Source organism: Microtus ochrogaster, unplaced genomic scaffold, assembly GCF_000317375.1.
Source record: "Microtus ochrogaster isolate Prairie Vole_2 unplaced genomic scaffold, MicOch1.0 UNK3, whole genome shotgun sequence".
Classification (NCBI taxonomy): domain Eukaryota; kingdom Metazoa; phylum Chordata; class Mammalia; order Rodentia; family Cricetidae; genus Microtus; species Microtus ochrogaster.
The window spans coordinates 4,957,739-4,975,966 of record NW_004949101.1 but is presented as its reverse complement, the minus strand read 5'-3'; the positions used below and the strand labels follow the sequence as shown (position 1 = coordinate 4,975,966).

Sequence of the window (18,228 nt, the reverse complement as noted above, 5' to 3'; positions counted from 1 at the left end):
GGGAGGGGGAGAAGGGTGGGAGGAGGGGGAGGGAAATGGGAGGCTGGGAGGAGGCGGATACTTTTTTTTTCCTTTTCTCAATAAAAAAAAAAAGACTGTGTCTAGAGAAGCCAAACACTCAGTGAACGCTTTCTCCAGCGCCCTTGCCTCCCATCCTTAGTTCTTCTTCCTGTGAGGGGCCCAATCCAAGCCTGATCCTTTGTTGTTGATGACAGTACCACTTCTCCCTAGCTCACAGAAACTGCCCCAGGCTCTTGAAATTGTCTTTTCCCCCACCTCCCCTCCTCTCCTGTGCCAGTCTCTCCCATTGCCGCTGAGAAAGCTAATTAATAAGTTCTGCAACGAGCGTGGGTAAGTGAGAACACCTGGATGTAGCCTCCTTCCCAGAGGACTTGTTTTCCAAATCATTTAAATGGAGTCGCAATCAGTCTGGATAATGAATGTTTAAAATTAATGTTTAACCCTTCGCGCCTGCAACCAGCCCAGGTGCATGTGCCTGGGGCAGGTGGTTTAGGTCACAGGAGGCTGCCTCCATACCCTTCAGGTCACGTCACATGCTCCGTTAGCCTCAACTCTGCCCCTCATTGCTTCGGTTTTGTTTTGTTTTGTTTTTTGAGACAGGGTTTCTCTGTGTAATAGACCTGACTATCCTAGAAGTCACTTTTAGACCAGGCTGGTCTCAAACTCACCAGAGATCAGCCTGCCTCTACCTTCCACATGCTGGGATTAAAGGCCTGCACCACCACTCCTGGCTCTTCGTTTCTTCTATAACTCTGTGGATATGTTGTTCAGCATAACTATCTCAAGAACACGTATAGACTGTTTCCCAGGTCCTAACAAGAGTGTTTCTTCCACCTGATCCTCACCAATAAGTTTGGGAGGTCAGGAATCACATCACCTCTGTGCTAGACATCAGCCAAGAAATTTCTATAAAGAGCCAGAGAGCAAATACTGCAGGCTCTAAGGCCATACCATCTCCTTCGAACATACCTAACTGTTATACAACACGGAAGCAGTCAGAGAAGATAGTAAATAAGAGGTCTAGCTGGCTTCCAACAAACTTTATTTACAGAAATAAGTTCAAATCTCTGCTCTAGTTGAAAAGATGGCACAAAGAATTTGAGGAATCTACCTCAGAATTTGTACAAATATGGAGCCACTACACCAGGACCTGAGCCCACAATTTTCCGATTCTATATCTAGTGCTCAATGACAGCCTATAACACTGTGGCTCTCTGGAGAATCAGGACTTTGGATGAAAATACCACTATCTTCACCCAGCCATGCCTTATCACTGCAGGCATGGCATCAACTGGACCTGGGTGTCATCCTTCTCTTCTGCCAAGAATAGGAGCTTGGCGACCCAGACGCCTCCCACCTAGTATCTCCCACCTCCTGGCTCAGCAATGGAACTGGAAACTACATTATGGGGCCGTACAATGCAGTGTTAGATGCTATGTTCCTGTGCCATGCTGGAGCCCTGCGCTCTCCACAGACAGCCTGAGCACCTCCTCACGTACCCTGCTGGCCTCATTTCTTCATTCCCTGCCCCTAACACTGGTGCCTCCCTTCCACGTATGAGGAAGAGGAGCACTAGGTAGACTGTTTGATATGAGGAGGCAAGCTGGTCACAGCTAGGGTGGAGGGAGGCAGAGCCTTTTTCTCCATCCTCTTTCTCCATCCTTAGCCCAGACTTTTCCTTGCAATTATTTTCCCAGGATCCTTCTCTTGTTGCCCTAGGGTCCTTGTGCTCACCTGTGATAGAAAACACTGGTTCTGCTCAGCCAGGCTCTTGGGAGTGATCCATTGTGTGCATGGCCAAAACTTGTGTCACGGTGGCTTAGCCTTTTTTTAGCCTCTTTTCTGCACTCAGCTCTTGGGAGAGTCCCGTAGAGAGATCAATATGATTTTGGCGAAGGACAACGTGGAGGGGCTTCTAGCCTCCAAGTCCTACCCCACGACATATGCCAATCTAGCCAGCCCTTGCTTAACATTCTACCATCTCCTAATATTTTCACTTCCATAAATCCAGCTCCTACCATTCAGCTACAACCCCGGTAATGGGAACAAGAGGATGTTCAAGCTCATGCTATGCATAATCCACGTGTGCCTGAAGACATCGGAGCTGGAGTTTTATCCTCAGTGGCGTTCTTATTGCTTCTCTCTGCACTTCGCTCCACTGGGAAACCCTTCTCGTCTCCTCCCTAATTGCATTGATTTATGTCATGGCATACCTTGTGCACAGAGCTCTGGATGATGGATAGCTGTTTGTTAATATCGTGTCACCGAGATGCAGCCGCTAGAACTGTGATCAGAGGCCCAAAGCCATAGTTTGTTCCCTCAATCGATCGTCTTCGTTCTTGCAGGACGGGCAAACCTCTCTAAATGAGGCTAACCAATGTTGTGCACTCAGCCGTAATTGTGGCTTGCCTCCGTGTTCTTTCAAAAGTTAAGCCGTGTGATTTGCACATAATTGGGCTCTCCAAAAGTCGCACCTGCCTGCTCAAGGAAGAAATTAACAGTCTTGGCCACCTGCTCCCTCCCTTCCTGAATCTGACCTCTCTCAGCTACGTCTTCCCTTCCCGACCCTCTCTACTCCATATCTCTTTGGATTTTGACACCCCAGCAGATAAATTGGAACACCTGCAACTGCATAGCCAGGTATTGCATTTGTGGGCTGCGGTCATCCTAATCCACAGCCAGGGAAGTTTAAGCCACAGACATGGATAGAAACAAACGTCAAAGATTGGGGTGTTGGCAGAGCTGTTTGGGGGAGCCATGGGGCTGTTTTGGGAGATCTGATCTTTTTTCTTGGCTTCTAGTCAGCTTTCTCAGGGTAGCCTCTTAACGGTCTCTCTGTTTGGACCGGTCTCGCTAATTTCTCTTACATGAACACACCAGTGCTGTCCGAGTAGGCTACAGTCTAATGACTGCATTTGACCTCCTCCCATCAAAGGCAAAATCCCAGACATAATCTCATTCTGAGGAACTGGTCATGACTTCAACATTTGGGTTTAGAGATGGACACCAGTCTATAACAAGTGGTAACTGTGGCTAGGTAAATGTCGATATGATATCTCAAAGACATGAAGCTATGGTATCCTGCCTAGAGATAAATGGTCCCTGGCCCCACTTCTTTCAGTGTCCCCCAGCTGCTTAAAGCTAGAAATTAAAGCCCCCACCATACCTCTGGCATCTCCACCACTGCTGTGAGAACAATCCAGAAATGGCTTGCCTTGGCATATCTTCTGACTCCATCTATAATCCTACATCTCCTAAAGGTATGCATTCATGCCCCTTAGTTATCTGTTACAGTGCTGAATGAGATATGTAGTGTTGTTATTTTTACTCTTTACTCTTTTGGCTTTGGGGGGGGGCCACCACTGAGATCCCAAATAAATACACATGGAGAATTATTATTTCTTATGAATACCCGGCCTTAGCTTGGTTTATTTCTACCCAGCTTTTCCTAAATTATCCCATCCACCTCTTGCCTCTGGGCCTTTATCTTTCTCTATTTCTTTATAGCTTTCATTGCTTCTTACTCCATGGCTGGCCATATGGCTGGGTGGCTGACCCCTGGAGTCCTCCTCTCTGTCTTGTTCCTTCCTTCTCATTTTCTCTCCTCCTAATTATTCTCTCTGCCTGCCAGCCCCACTATCCTTTCTCCTACCTTGCTATTGGCCATTCAGCTCTTTACTAGACCCATCAGGTTGTTTTAGACAGGCAAAGTAACAGTTTCGCAGAGTTAAACAAAAGCAACATAAAAGAATACAGCGTTGTCACTTGCCTCCCACTACTGCACCCTGGGGGTGGAGGTAAGACAGCCCAGAGTCATGAGTGGGGTAAGTGGCAGAGCAGACTTGCTTATTGCAGGAGTTATGCAGACCTTTAAACTCCTTTCCAGGACCCAGAACCAGTGTCATTTGGAACACTGTGTTGTCTCTCCTTCATTGGCCCCGGCCATCTGATGTCATGGTGTCATCAGTCTCCAGACTCCATGGCAGGCTCCCAATTGGCTCAAAGGGAAATTACCAATGTGCATGTTCTTATTAGCTAGCCCAGGGGGGTTTCCATTTGGGCTGCATAACTGATTGAAACTACTCAACTGGTTTCCTCTCACACATCCACCGTTTTCAATATTTTCTATTGGGAGCTCAGTGGGAGTCAGAGTGCCAGTGCTCCAGCCTTATTGTCCCTGCCTCAGGGGGTACCCAGCAACTGGACTGTGCCTGTCTTAGACTGACTTGCTGAATAAGAGCTTACCCATCATTGACTACCAGCTCTCAAAGGGTGTCCTCCCTGGAAAGCATCCCTGGGTGGAAAGAGGGCCATCTTAGGTGGAGGTCTTTTGGATCTTCATGAGTCTTGCTTGTATGACCTCTTAAGGGGGACCATGGGAAGGATGTCCAAGAGTCATTAGAACTTGGAGAGTTGCCTTGTTGGTCGCTCGTTGGTGCCTGAGGTGATAGCAGAGAAACTTGAGAAGAATGACTAGCAACAGGAATGTGCCTCCTGTTATGGCATATGTGACAATCCAGAGGGGTCAAGGGTCAGCATAAGACTGTCCCAGATTTTAGTGATAAAATTGGTCTTCAAAGCCATAGCAAGTACCTGCATCAAATTGAGACGGGAGATTTATTCCTGCAGGAGGACTAAGTAATCAAGGAATTTGTCCAACCAGCTTCTTGATGTTAAGAAGAAAGGAGGGTGGACACATATAGGCGAGGGGTTCCAGGTACACGGGGCAAGTAGGGGCGGGAAGAGTTCTCACCCTATGTATTGAGGTCGTGGGTGGGGGCCCTTGAGGGGCCAGAGTTGGATGGTTTGGCAGGGAGAGTAGAGACCAGCAGCTTGGCTGGTGCCACACAATATGTCTGGTCATTCTCTTCCAGATGCTAGACAGGTTAACATTGGACTGTTTATTGTGAGCAGCAATGACCTCCTCAGGAGAGGAGGACTTGAGACTCACAATGATGGCCAAGAAGATGGGACCAATGGACACCGAAGGGGAACACTAAGAGAGAGGTGGCAGCAAGTAACTATCGGCATGCAGGAACAAAGTGAAAATGCCAGGATGGTTAGGCATAACAGCATCAGAAGGGCAAAAGCTGGGGCCCAGAAAATGGTCAAGCGAACAAAAACAAGACCATGAATCACACAGGCTCCAAACCCATGCCAGCACCGGTCCGGGAGCCCCACCTTCAAGTGCCAGTTGTTGGTTGCTTTCCGTGATCTTCTGTGGGGTTGGAGGTAATGGCACAGAGTCAACAGCATAGACTCCAGGAGTCAGGAAAGTGCCAGAGCAGACTCTTGTTGCAGGTGTTAGGCAAACATTTATACCCTTCCCAGGACCCAGGGGGCAGTGTCATCTGGAACGGCTGTGTTGTGTCTCTCCTTAGCCCAAGGGGATTTCCACTTGGGGTGTGTAACCAATTGAAATCATCGACTGGCTTCCTCCATCTTTGCATCATTAAACAAATGTTCCACAGCATAAAAAATGTAACATATCTTAAAATAATATTCCACAACAACGCAGCATTGTCCTTTTAGTTTGGTTTTAACTTACCAGGAAGACCATCCAAACTAAAGACTGGGAAACTGATGGTGTAAAGCAAGAGGGTTTTCACAAATAAGACTTATGTGTTCTTTGGGGATTTTTGCACTGTTCTCATCCCTACCTCTCCCCTTCCCTTCTACCCTCTCCCATGATCCCCATGCTCCAAATTTACCCAGGAGATCTTGTCTTTTTCTACTTCCCATGTAGATTAGATCTATGTATGTCTCTCTTAAGGTCCTCATTATTGTCTAGGTTCTCTGGGATTGTGATTTGTAGGCTGGTTTTCTTTGCTTTATGTCTAAAAGAAACGTATGAGTAAGTACATATGATATTTGTCTTCCTGGGTTTGGGTTACCTCACTCAATATGATGTTTTCTAGGTCCATCCATTTGCCTGCAAATTTCAAGATGTCATTATTTTTTTCTGCTTTATAGCACTCAATTGTGTAAATGTACCACATTTTTCTTATCCATTCTTCAGTCAAGGGGCATTTATGTTGTTTCCAGGCTCTCGTTATGACAAACAATGATGTTATAAACATAGTTGAGCACATGGTACGATTGAGCATCCTTTGGGTATATACCCAAAAGTAGTATTGCTGGGTCTTGAGAAAGGTTATTTCCTAATTTTCTGAGAAATCACTATACTGATATCCAAAGGGGCTGTACCAGCTTGCATTCCCACCAGCAATGCAGGAGTGTTCTCTTTACTCCACATCCTCTCCAGCATAAGTTGTCATCAGTGTTTTTGGTCTTGGCCATTCTGACAGGTGTAAGATGGAATCTCAGAGTTGTTTTGATTTGCATTTCTCAGATGGCTAAGGATGTTGAACACATCCTTAAGTGTCTTTCAGCCATTTTAGATACCTCTGTTGAGAGTTCTCTGTTTAGATATGTACACCATTTTTTATTAGATTATTTGTTCTTTTGATGACCAATTACTTGAGTTCTTTATATATTCTGGATATCAGCCCTCTGTCTGATGTGGGGTTGGTGAGGATCTTTCCCCATTCTGTGGGCTGCCAGAAAACAACATAATTCTTTATGGTACATAAAATGACAATGTAACACAGTCAGTGTCATGGCCAACGAATCAAAATCCAAGTTAAAGCAAAACTCATTTATTCAGAAATGTTTTACAGGACTACAAGAGACACAGGGCCCCTTAGCTACTGGATAATATTCTGAGGGAAGGAGAAAATGGTAGGGTTTTGTTATTGTTACTTATTGTTTTCAGGTGTTTTTTTTTAATCTGGGGCATGAGTGTGTGTGTGTCCACAGAGGGGAGTGCTGGATTCCCTGAAGCTGAAGTTGCAGATGGTTGTGAGTTGCTCACTTAGGTGCTAAGAACTGAACGTGGGTCCTCTGGAAGGACAGCAAGTGCTCCTAACCACAGAGCCACCTCCCCAAGCAAGTGGTAGAGTTTTAAAAAGCAAAATCCACAAACGTGCAAGTAATTTCGTACTCATTATGACTGATGGAAGCAAATGGTTCGACCTGGAGCCCAAATGTCTGATGATGGTTGCTTTTTAGCTGCAAATCCTGCAAGAATCGGTGATGGCCCAGGATATTGGGGTCCCTGTGGTCTGAGCTGAGATGTGCATCTGCTCTTCAGTGACTTCCCTGACCTTTTCTGGTGGCTCAGAACCAAAGTGCCGGTCACCGTCTTCTGCTTTAAGTTCATAGCATGATTGACAAACCCCAGTACTTAAAATAACCTGGACGAGTGCCTTGTAGCTTCTTTTCTTGCATCCACTTCAAGCCAAAACCTTTCTTACCCTGTCAGAGGCAGGTGTCCCTTTTCCTACCCTTTCTCCTGGCTCCTCCCACCCCAGCACATTCCATGCTAATTAACAGCTGTTTAATTATCAGCCCAGCAGGGAAGTGATCACAGCCCAGTCCTTAGCCAGTTATTTCCCCACTTAAGCTGTCCCAGATTTCTGGAAGGCTGACTGTGCTAAATGCCCCGTGGAAAAGCTGTGTGGCTTAGTGGAAAGTTCATGGCATTCGGACTCATCAGTCGGTCAATCTGAGTGACTCTGCCATCCTGGCACACTGTTGGGCAAGGGCTTCTGGACCTCCATTTGCTCAGCTGTGACCATGCTCCCAGTCTTGTTGGAAAGGTAAAGGATAGGGGACATGCCTTGTCAACTCTAAAAGAGTAAGTAAAGGCGTTTGGTTACTCTCTGTTCTGTCATGGGACTGTCCTTACACACTCTGGTCACACGAGAAACATCTGCTGACTGAGAAATTCTCAGTTGAGAAGCAGAAGGAGAGGGGGCAGGCGGAGGTGTTTGTGTTCCCTGTGTGCACACGCGACAAAGTAAGGCGTAAAGCCTGAGTCAGAACTGCGGGGTGGCCATCAGTTCCCTCTCCTTTTAAGAAGTAGCTGCAAGAACTTCTGCTTTCCCATGCTTTTGCTTGGACACCTGTGCATAGGGTCAACGGCCCACTTTGGGGAGGCTGTCTCAACCTATGCGTCTAAGTTAATTGTATGTTAGTAGAGGGGGAAGCTATGATTAAGTCATACAAATGTCACTGGGATTGCTTCCAAATGGTGATGAAGGGCATTCCACGAAATGTGCTGAAATTCAAAGGCTAGAGAAGGCACAGTGAGACAGGAGGTCCTTTGGTTATTGTGAAGCATATTGTTTACATACTAGGAAAATATTACCCTGATATTAAGGGATTTCTCACACATAGAATTGAAGCATTGAAACCTTCCCCAGAGCTCTTTAAAGATGGCTTGCAACCTCATCTCTCCTGTCATGTTTATTTCAGTTACAATAGAAAATAACCTAAATGGCCAATAAGAGGGAAATAGTTGGCACATGGCTCTACAAAGCTGTAGAAATTAAAATACTATAGTTACATAGTAGCATATTAAAAGCTTTATAGTAAGACACTCAGAGAAGAAAGAATGCATGGTTTTATCTACAGTATGATTACTAATTATATAAAAATAATTATGAATTCAAACTGAACAAGAACCAAGAAAATAAAATCAATAAACTTGCATGGGGTGGGGGAGGGAAACACTTTTGGAATTATGTACAACATATATTTGCTAAGACAGCCTGTGGAAGCGCACCTAGGATGTTTGTGGAAGACAGGAAGATAAAGATGTAGGAAGCCTGCTTCAGGCTTAAGATTCCTGAGTTGCAAAGAAGGGTGCTGTCCAGGGACCACGGCACCCTAAGGCATCACTGGTTTCCATTAAAACCTCGTTTGTGGAATTAAAATTAATTTGATGGAAATGGATTAAGCAGTCTTTTCATTAGTGTGCTCCTGGTCTAATCGAGTTTGGAGTGACTGGTGAAGTCATTCCTGTGCTGAGCCTCTTCCCCTCCAGTCCTCTGTGGGCCTTTTGTTCCCAGACTGCTAGCAACATGGAGATGGGAGTCTTCCAACTCCCCCCTCACAGTTGGCGGTTGCACTTGCTTCCCTAAGATCCTGGGAAGGAAAGTGACGATTTCACAGAAGTTATTCAAGGCAATGAGTCCAACACAAGAATCCTTCAATAGAAGTCAATAAAGGTGTCCCTGTGGTGAGCACTGGGGATAAAGGCCTCCCTGTGAGACCAAACTGGGGGAGACGAGTTACTGAGGTCAGACTTCTTCCTTCCTAAACTGAAGGGATTCTCAGCTTAAATTCGTTTCATAGTAACAGGTCTGGAGAAGAGGCGCATAGAGCTTGCCCTCCAGACTGAGAACCACACATTTAGGTAGTAGGAAAGGGTAAAGAATAGAGATAACTGTGCATCTCAAGATGATCGTGGCCACAGGGAAGCTGTTTTCATGTGTATTTCCCCAGGTTTGGGAGGTTAGGGCTTTCTTATATCTTCCAGGACACAATTCAACCCATAACAATTGTAATCAACATAGTTTTTATTATTATTATATTATTATTATTAATTTTATTTTTATAGATTCTTGCAGGATTTGCAGCTAGACAGCAACCACCAGCAGACATTTGGGCTCCAAATCGGACCATTTGCTTCCATCAGTCATAATGAGTACAAAATTACTTGCATGCTTGTGGATTTTGCTTTTTAAAACTCTACCACTTGGTTGGAGAGGTGGCTCTGCGGTTAGGAGCACTTGATGTTCTTCCAGAGGACCCGTGTTCAGTTCTCACCATCTTCTAAATATTCTTCGTATTAATTCCAGCACATGCACATGTACACATACATACACACACACACACACACACACACACTCATGGGGGCATATGACAATATAATGTCCTGAACTGTTGACTCTATGTAATATAACTAGCCAAAGACCCCAGCTATGGCATTCTGAAAGCTACAGACCTATAGCAGTTAGGCCACCTTTCCCAAAGCTGCTCCATCCCAGTATTGGGACACTGAGGCAGGCCCATTGTCCCAGAAAGTCACAGGGTTCCAACAATGCCCAGATTTGGATCTTCAACAGCTTTTTGGTGCTTCCTTAGTCTACAGGGCAGTAAAGGATGCGTTTGGTCCACTTTGTTCTCCTACCCTTTACTAGCTACGCAGTTTCTTGCATTTTTTTTCTCTTAATAAAATCTATGCATGCCTCATCCTATCAGGGGAATCTATATTTTAGAAGGGATATGTGTGTAAGTATAGGAATGTACACATAAATATTCATATATATGCATTTGTCTATAGGCATGTGTGTATAATTGAGTTGTAATTTCTTTCTTGGTAGACATGAGCTATGTCAATACTTTTGTCACTTAAAAAAAGCCAATCCACCCCACTTTGCTATTAGCTATACCACAGCTTCTGCCACCTTTTGGGAAAAGATCTAAGAACTCAGAGCAACATTGCACAAAGACTTCTTGCTTAAGTATGGAATTCCTGGTCAAGTTTGAATTTTTCTGTCAAATGAAGCTAGCCTTCACAGGTAGGTGCAGAGAACACTGGAGTGAGAACTAAGTTCCCCTGTGGAAAAGGAAGGGTTGAGTAAGATCTGGAGACTCTCCACTCTTCCCTTCCTGTATCGCTCTAGACTGGACCTACTGGTCTCTTCTCACCCACACCAACAACAATTTCTGACTTTCTAGAAGAAATAGATTCTGGACCCCTCCCACAGGAGAGCTGTCAGGAAGCTACCAGGGTCTCATAATCAACAGGAGCTTGACGAGTCAGCTTTAGATAGCCTACAGTGCCTATCTATAGAAGCTCTAACCAAGATCCTTTAGGAGAGAGAGAGAGAGAGAGAGAGAGAGAGAGAGAGAGAGAGAGAGAGAGAGAGCAGTAAGTGAACTCTGAGGTAAATGGACCCCAAGTATTCTTTGTCCTTGCCTTAACTTCCTAATAATCAAACTGCTAAGAGAGAAGCCACCAAAAGAGGCATCATGAGACTGAAGAAGCCCTTGCTGTCACGAGAGTGGAAGCTGCCAGAACTTCACTCCTACTAACATGGAACTCCGGAGACAGAAATAAAGTGCCCCGAACACTCTAGAGAGAATTGGGAAGAAGTAAATAGAGTGTTGGGTCACAAAATCTAATAAAAATAATAATAAATATCTAGTATACACCCTTTTGTGTGGGTCCTTCATCCCTGAGTTTATAGGTAGTCAGAGAGAGAAGCCACAGCAATTGGATGATAAAGTAGTGAAAAGAAGGGAGTCTGGTCATGGACTGGAGCCTGATTGAACTAACAGCTCCAGAATTTCATTTCTATCCAAGAGCTTGGGATTCTGCCTGACTGCCCAGAACTGAACTCTGAGAACAAGGAAAACTATGAAGAGCCTCTTTCCCAGGGGCTCTCCCTTGCCTTCTGGAGCCTTTCAGTGGGCTTGCCTGCTCCTTGGTTAGCTGATTCTCAAGTGTGATGATAGAGCACTCACGGCAAAGGCAAAGACTCCATGAAAACTTTCAGCAACACAAGCTATGCAGATTTCACCCTGGACTGTGCCTCAATCCCCATCAGCTTCCTTCTCCTAACAGAAAGTTCTATCGTCTTCTTGTATTTCACTTAATGACCCCTGGTGCCTTGTCTTCCTCGAGAATACTTTCTGCATCCAGTTCTCATTGTAAGGGAATTTCCTTTGAGCCGTTTTTAACCCCTGATAGAAGCAGGCACCTGCAGGGGAAAATGTATGTATTATCGTACTTTCAAAGTGTCTTTTCCCTTACTTGCAGATAAAACTTTATGTCACAAGCTGAGCATGCCCAGAGGCATCCTGTCTTCGCATTTGATCTTTTAAACATGTGTTTTAGGGCTATACACTAAGCATGTGTGTCTACTATCCTTCCTTCCTAAATTATGAACTTAAACTGAGCATGCTCAGGAATGACATCTTAACTGAGAATGTACTCAAGAATTGGCCCGTCCCTGTGTGAAAATGCATAGGCCACTTAAATAAAATTTCAGTTTCCTTTGGTCCTGGTGGAGTGGCGGGGAGGTATTTCTTTGAAAACCACTCCCATGCTCTCTTTGCCTATGGCAGGTAACCAATCTCTCTCCACTCTTTATGTTGGCGCTAATTTGGCTTCATACTCACCAGCCTGTGAACTGACTCCATTCACGGATGCCATCACCAATGTATGGTTGTTCTGTATAGCCACAGGTAAATGCTCTTAGACAATAAACATGTCTAGAATGAGATCCTACATAGTCCAGTCTTACTTTTGCTGAAGAAAGCATGTGCTTGAACACAAATATTGTTTACAAATAAAATCTGAATTTGTGGCAACAAGTTCCAGGAGAAAGGGTATTAAGGTTAGTACTTGGGTAATCTATTGATATTGTCATTCCAGGTGAAGATGGCCCTGCAACAAGAAGGATTTGACCGTAAAAAGAGAGGGTACAGGGACATCAATGAAATTGACATCAACATGAACGATCCTCTTTTTACAAAGCAATGGTACCTGGTAAGTTTCTCTACTGCTTACAATGGTCTTTGCTTTGAAGGATGAAATTGTTTGTTATTTGGCAGAATAATACACAGCATCCAAGTCAATGAATGCCTCTATGCCCTCTAAGATGTTTGATTTTTCTGTCTATTATGCATCTTAACCCCTAAGCTTCTACCAATAGCTGATTGTAATCACATTGGCCTGGGTTCTGAACAGCTATACCTGTATGAAAGGGAAGACATGCGATCTACCTGAAAGTCATATCGAATATTTAAGAGCAGTCATCCAGAGTGTCAACAGGCACATAGAAAGGCTGGAGGGACATATGGGAGTCATAGTCACAAGAGTAAGAATCCAGGGTTTTCATGAGTAAGAGAGCTGAGAGAGAATCAAAGGTGGCATTTCAACACGGCCCAAAACAGTAGCAGTGAATCAGGATTTACATCACCGGAACCTAGGCTGTCTTATGGCAAGAACTTTCTGTTTTATCTACAACCCATCATGACCCCTGTGGGTTGGCTAGGCTATGTTTAGAAGATTAATAGGGACATGAGGAATGGCTCAGGGATGAAGAGCATGTGCTGTTCTTCCAGATGACCCATATTCAGTTCCCAACACCTTTGTCAAGCAGTCCACAACTATCTGGAACTTCAGCTTCAGTGAAGCCCACACCACTGGCCTCTTAGGCACCTGCAGTCACCTTCATAAACCCACACATATACACATAATTAAAAATAATAAAAATAAATCTTTGTTAAGGAAATCAACTCCTAACCAACCTAAGTTGCAGAGCACATTATAAATGACTGATTCATAAATGTGAGTGATGTCTCACTTTATGTAGGACTAAAAGATGATGAACAAGATAGAAAATTAAATGACATAGACTATTACACACTAGAGACGCATCCCTGCTTCCCTCTGAGGCTTCAGTGTTTGGCTAGGCCTTATGGTTTTGGACATAGAATTCTGAAAGTTTGGGTAACTGAATGAGCTTATGTGTATTAATCAGGATATGGTAGGTTTGTTGCAATCATAAATAATCCCAAGTCACAGTAGCTTCTTAAAATCAACACCTGTTTTTTTCTGAACTTTACCTAAATGCTTCCACAGCACCTCAGCAACTGTACGTGGCTCTTGAAACTTCTGCTTAGGTGTGACAAAAAGCACATGTGCTCACATTGTGCTAGCCAGAACCAGTTACATAACCATTCTAAAAGAGAAAGGAGAAAAAGAAAGGAAAGAGGAGGTATAATCTTTAATGTGTGCTTGGAAGGAAAAGAATAGTAACTTCTGTAAAGCATATTAATGATACTAATGCCATTCCAACAATGTCTTAGTAATATCAGAACAGCCTCTCGTCATGGTGAGCCTCTGTTGGCATACTCTCTAACTTCACTATTTGAAGAAATAGTTGAAGATAAATCATCATTGAGTCAATCTGTAAAAATCATATATTCAGGGAAAGAGGCTAGTGAATGTATTAGTGTGAATCATTCCTTCATCTTCCTTCTTTTTAAAAATGAAGGAAGGGTTGGCACAATAGCTCAGTCAATAAAGCACTTGTCATGTAAACATGAGGATCAGAGTTCAATTCCAAGAAACCACATGAAAACCACTTGTGTAGAGAGACCCCGCCTTTTGGGGCGGGACAGCCTCGGGCGAATGTTTTTACTGATTAATTGGGACGCACAGGCACTGGAGCCGCTTCCTGTTTCCGGTTTATGGTGGATCGCTGAACTCCGGGTGTGTGAGTGTGCTTTTATATTAAAGTTGTATCATCTTGTACCCACTGGCCTGGATTAATTAAATTCGCCTTCACACTTGAAACGGTGCTTAGAAATGGTGGCATGTATATGTAATTCCAGAACTGAGGCGTCAGAGATAGGGACCCTTTGGGCTCATTGACTAGCCATTCCAGCCCACTTAACAAGCCCTCAACTATCTCCTAAAACAAAATGGTCATTAAGAAACAATACCCAAAGATGATCATTAATCTGCACACACATGCACATAACACACAATTTGCTGTGCACACCCATGCATCTGCACAAACACACTCATGAATACACACAAAAAATGAGGAAGACTTTATATTTTTTGTAATAAAACATACACTAAAGAATAGCCACTTATCATGACTTTAATTCAACAAGATTTGGTATAGTGGTACTAAAAATTCCCAAGGTAAAATGTTTTCTGTGAAAAGAAATGTTTTTGTCATTTAGTGAAGGAACTTTATTCAGTAAAAACCCAAGATATTATATGCTAAGCTCAAAACATGAGCTAAACCGAGCTTTGACAGTGAATGTTTCATTCCCTATTTGGAGGGTTTGCTGTGACGGCCTCTCCAAGATCGTTACATAAAGTGATTTTAATTTTCTGTGTGGTGGCAGGAATTTGGGCTTTGTCCTAGGGCTTTGTGTACATTAGACAAAGACTTCATCACCAAGCTACACGTCTATTCTTATACAAGTTTAAAGACAGAAATCTAGTTTTGAGATAAGGGCATTAGAACAGTTTCGATCTTTATATAAAACAGAAAAAAATCAGTCATAAAACAGAAAAAAATCAGTTGTTTATGTGAAGCAAATAGAAGACAAAGCCTCTAAGGAGTGAAGTGGGTCATCTTAAAGCATGTTTCATGAAGGGTGGAACCTTATGCCGGCCAGGCAGACCACGTCTGGCAACCAAGTGCCAGCATATGTCATAGCACCAAACAAATGCAATTCTCTGCTTTGCATTCCCCTATCAGTTCAACACTGGGCAAGCTGATGGCACTCCTGGGCTAGACTTGAACGTGGCCGAAGCCTGGGAGCTGGGATACACCGGGAAAGGAGTGACCATTGGAATTATGGATGATGGTGAGTATCTCACAGCCCTTAAGTCATTTGCAAGAGACTGCCTTTCATGCCTCCAGACATGAAAGACTTGTGTTTGATAGAGGCTAGTGAGGAAATTAGCAGCTTTGATGCTGGACAACCAAACCACACTTTGACAAAACCTACCCCTTCATCCAGATCCATAATCATGATACTTGGTGATACACTCAACAAGCACTGCTTGACCTGATAAATAAGAAACCAAAGAAACCAGTCTGTCCTTGACTTGCTTTCTTACTGACTCTATCCTTACAGCTTACCTGAAAAGTCTTCTAAACTCATGTAGGTTTGTTTTCTGTTCCCCTAGATCCACATTGTACTGTGCTATGATCTCCGAATATGCATAGCCACTCTGAATTAATAACTAAAACTAACAGCAATTTAAAATTCAGTTCTTCAAAACAGCTCCATTTCACCTTTTAGTGTTTCGTTTTCCACACCATAGGGAATTAAACCCAGGACTTTGCACCCATACGAGGTAGCTTCTCTACCACTCAGCGACATACTCGGCTTCCTTGTTTTAGGGATCCATGTGGGCTATTTCAATGGCTGAACTAAAAAATCCGCTTCGATAATCACAGAATGTTCTGAGAGTGTGGCTTTGGGTTCCTGACAAGATTGAAGTTTAGAAAATTTGGCTTTAATGCTACTTTCAAAACGAGCCCCTGTCAGACAGTCTTTCATAATGGTTATATCATTGACAGCTCCATATGTTACCCTGCTATGCAGGCTAGAGATTTCAGAGTCTTGTGAATTAGTGTTTTTCTAACTATGCACAGCCTTGCCTCTGGAGAGGTCCGGCGGCACCGCTGCCCTGCCGTCATTTTGCTGGAATGTTCCGCCCCCCTCGGACAGCTCCCTGGGTCTTCCACTAAAAGTACCACAGTGGCTTACATTATCTGCTTAATTACCTACAAAGCCTATGTAGCACTGAAACAATAGAGCCTCTCCTTTCCCAACATCCTACATCCTCAAAGAACACTGTTGATGAAAAGTAAGCCTTTGAAGCAGAATTGATGGGGAAAACAAGGGAGACCAGGCTGCTCAAATCTGCTCTGTCTTTGTGGGAACTCATTAAAGGACAATGTGAAACAATGCTCCCTAGGCCTCTGATGTGTGAGATGTTTTGAAGTGGATGTAAAAGCCTTCTCTGGTGCTGAGAGCTTTCCCTAGAAGAAAGGAACTGTGTGGAGAGATAGCAGAGCTTATGAACATATTTTTTTTCCTTCTGAACTCTTTGGCTTAGCCTCCTTTCCAAAGCAGCTGGGGCCAGGTCACCCAGAAAAAGAGGCATCTAAATTTGGAAGAAATCACCTGGTGTAATCTGAGGCTACTTTTTTGGTTCCCGGCCACCCAGACCGAATAATCACACAGAAACTATATTAATTACAACACTGTTTGGCCTATTAGCTCAGGATTCTTATTAACTAACTCTTACATCTTAAATTAACCCATTTCTATAGTTTTATATTTTACCACAAGGCTCGTGGTCTGTTACCTCTTGCTTCTTGAGCGGCTACATGGCATCTACCTGGCTCTGCCTTCTTTCTCCCTGCATTTAGTTCAGTTTTCCTGCCTCCTATATTCTGCCCTGCCATAAGCCAAAGCAGCTTCTTTCTTAACCAGCAGTAATAAAACATATTCACAGCATACAGAGGGGAATCTGACATCAACCTAGGATATACTGTGAGAGCCAATGTAACAGCCCATTGGGTGTCCTATCCTGTAAACAGAGGCCACCTTGAATGTGGCACAACAGCGACAACAGACACACTGCCACGATCAACTTTCCAACAGCACTATAGATGCCAGCTTCAGTGTCTGTCCATAGCCTCCTTGAATGACACCCAAGCCATCCCTTCCAAAGATGGCAAATGAGAAGGTGCCTCACTCTGCCCCAGTCTGAAAGGCAAAAACCCTTTAGAAAGTCCCAGAAGGATTTCCTGTTTGATCTTAATTCTGTAGATTAGTAGTCTTTGTAATTCCCTGTAATTTGAACTCACTATCTCTCAATTAAAATTTTTTATTTTTCTATTGTTTTAATCACGTCTGCTACAGAACAAAACACCTAGATAACTTTTTAAGCTTACTGCGTCTTATAGTTCTGTGTGAGAGTAGGCTCTGCTGGGTTGTTTTGTTGCTTTCTCTAAATAAATAAAAGAATATGTGTTCCATCAGGGAAGGTGGCTCAGTCAGTAAAGCATGAGGACCTGAGCCCCAATCCCTTGCATCTGTATAAAAGCTGAGGGAGGCAGTGCCTCTGTTCCCCCGGCCCTAAGGATCAAGGTCAGGCAACAGAGACTGGCAGACCCCTGGAACTCACTGCTAAGTCAACCTGAGTCAGCTTGAGAGTTCAGTGAGAGACGCTGCCTCAAAGAATAAGGCAGCGAAACTGAGGAAGACATCTGACATCTACCTCTGGCTTCTACATGCATAAGAACAAATGCACACACACATGAAGCATGCACACACACAAAGAACTTGTGTTCAGTATATTCTGCCTTAAGAGATAATCAAATACACAAGAACATTAAAATACAATCTATCGAATTATTATTTTAAATTAAATCATTTTTTTTAATTCTGAATACTTTTTTGACATATGTACATTTAACAATCAGATACTACATTGGTTTCAAACTTTCAAATCAATCTATATTAGGAATATGTGAAAATAATTCACAGAAGAGTTATTAATCTTGTGGACACTGAAAACAAAGCAAAACACATGTACAAAGTCCAAACAAACAATAAAAGGAAACATGAAACAATAAAAGGAAACATGTGGACCAGACGAGGGAAAACTGAGCAGCTGTATTCTATCATGTTTTCTGTGAGGGGAAGACGAAGGAAACTTAGATTAATAGATTAATTAAAAAGAGATAAAGATGTCTCTTCATTATATAAGTTTGCAAAGATAGCCAATGGAAAGTC

At 43.5% G+C, this 18,228-nt stretch overlaps 1 protein-coding gene across 1 annotated transcript in view; it reads left to right on the top strand.

The window, feature by feature from the left end:
* The window catches only part of Pcsk2 (proprotein convertase subtilisin/kexin type 2), a 243,206-nt gene that overhangs the window by 119,631 nt on the left and 105,347 nt on the right, over window positions 1-18,228 (top strand). Inside the window, exons 3-4 of the mRNA XM_005365519.2 lie at window positions 12,314-12,427; window positions 15,168-15,276. Of these exons, the coding sequence (XP_005365576.1) occupies window positions 12,314-12,427; window positions 15,168-15,276 (223 nt within the window). The remainder of the gene's footprint in view (window positions 1-12,313; window positions 12,428-15,167; window positions 15,277-18,228) is intronic.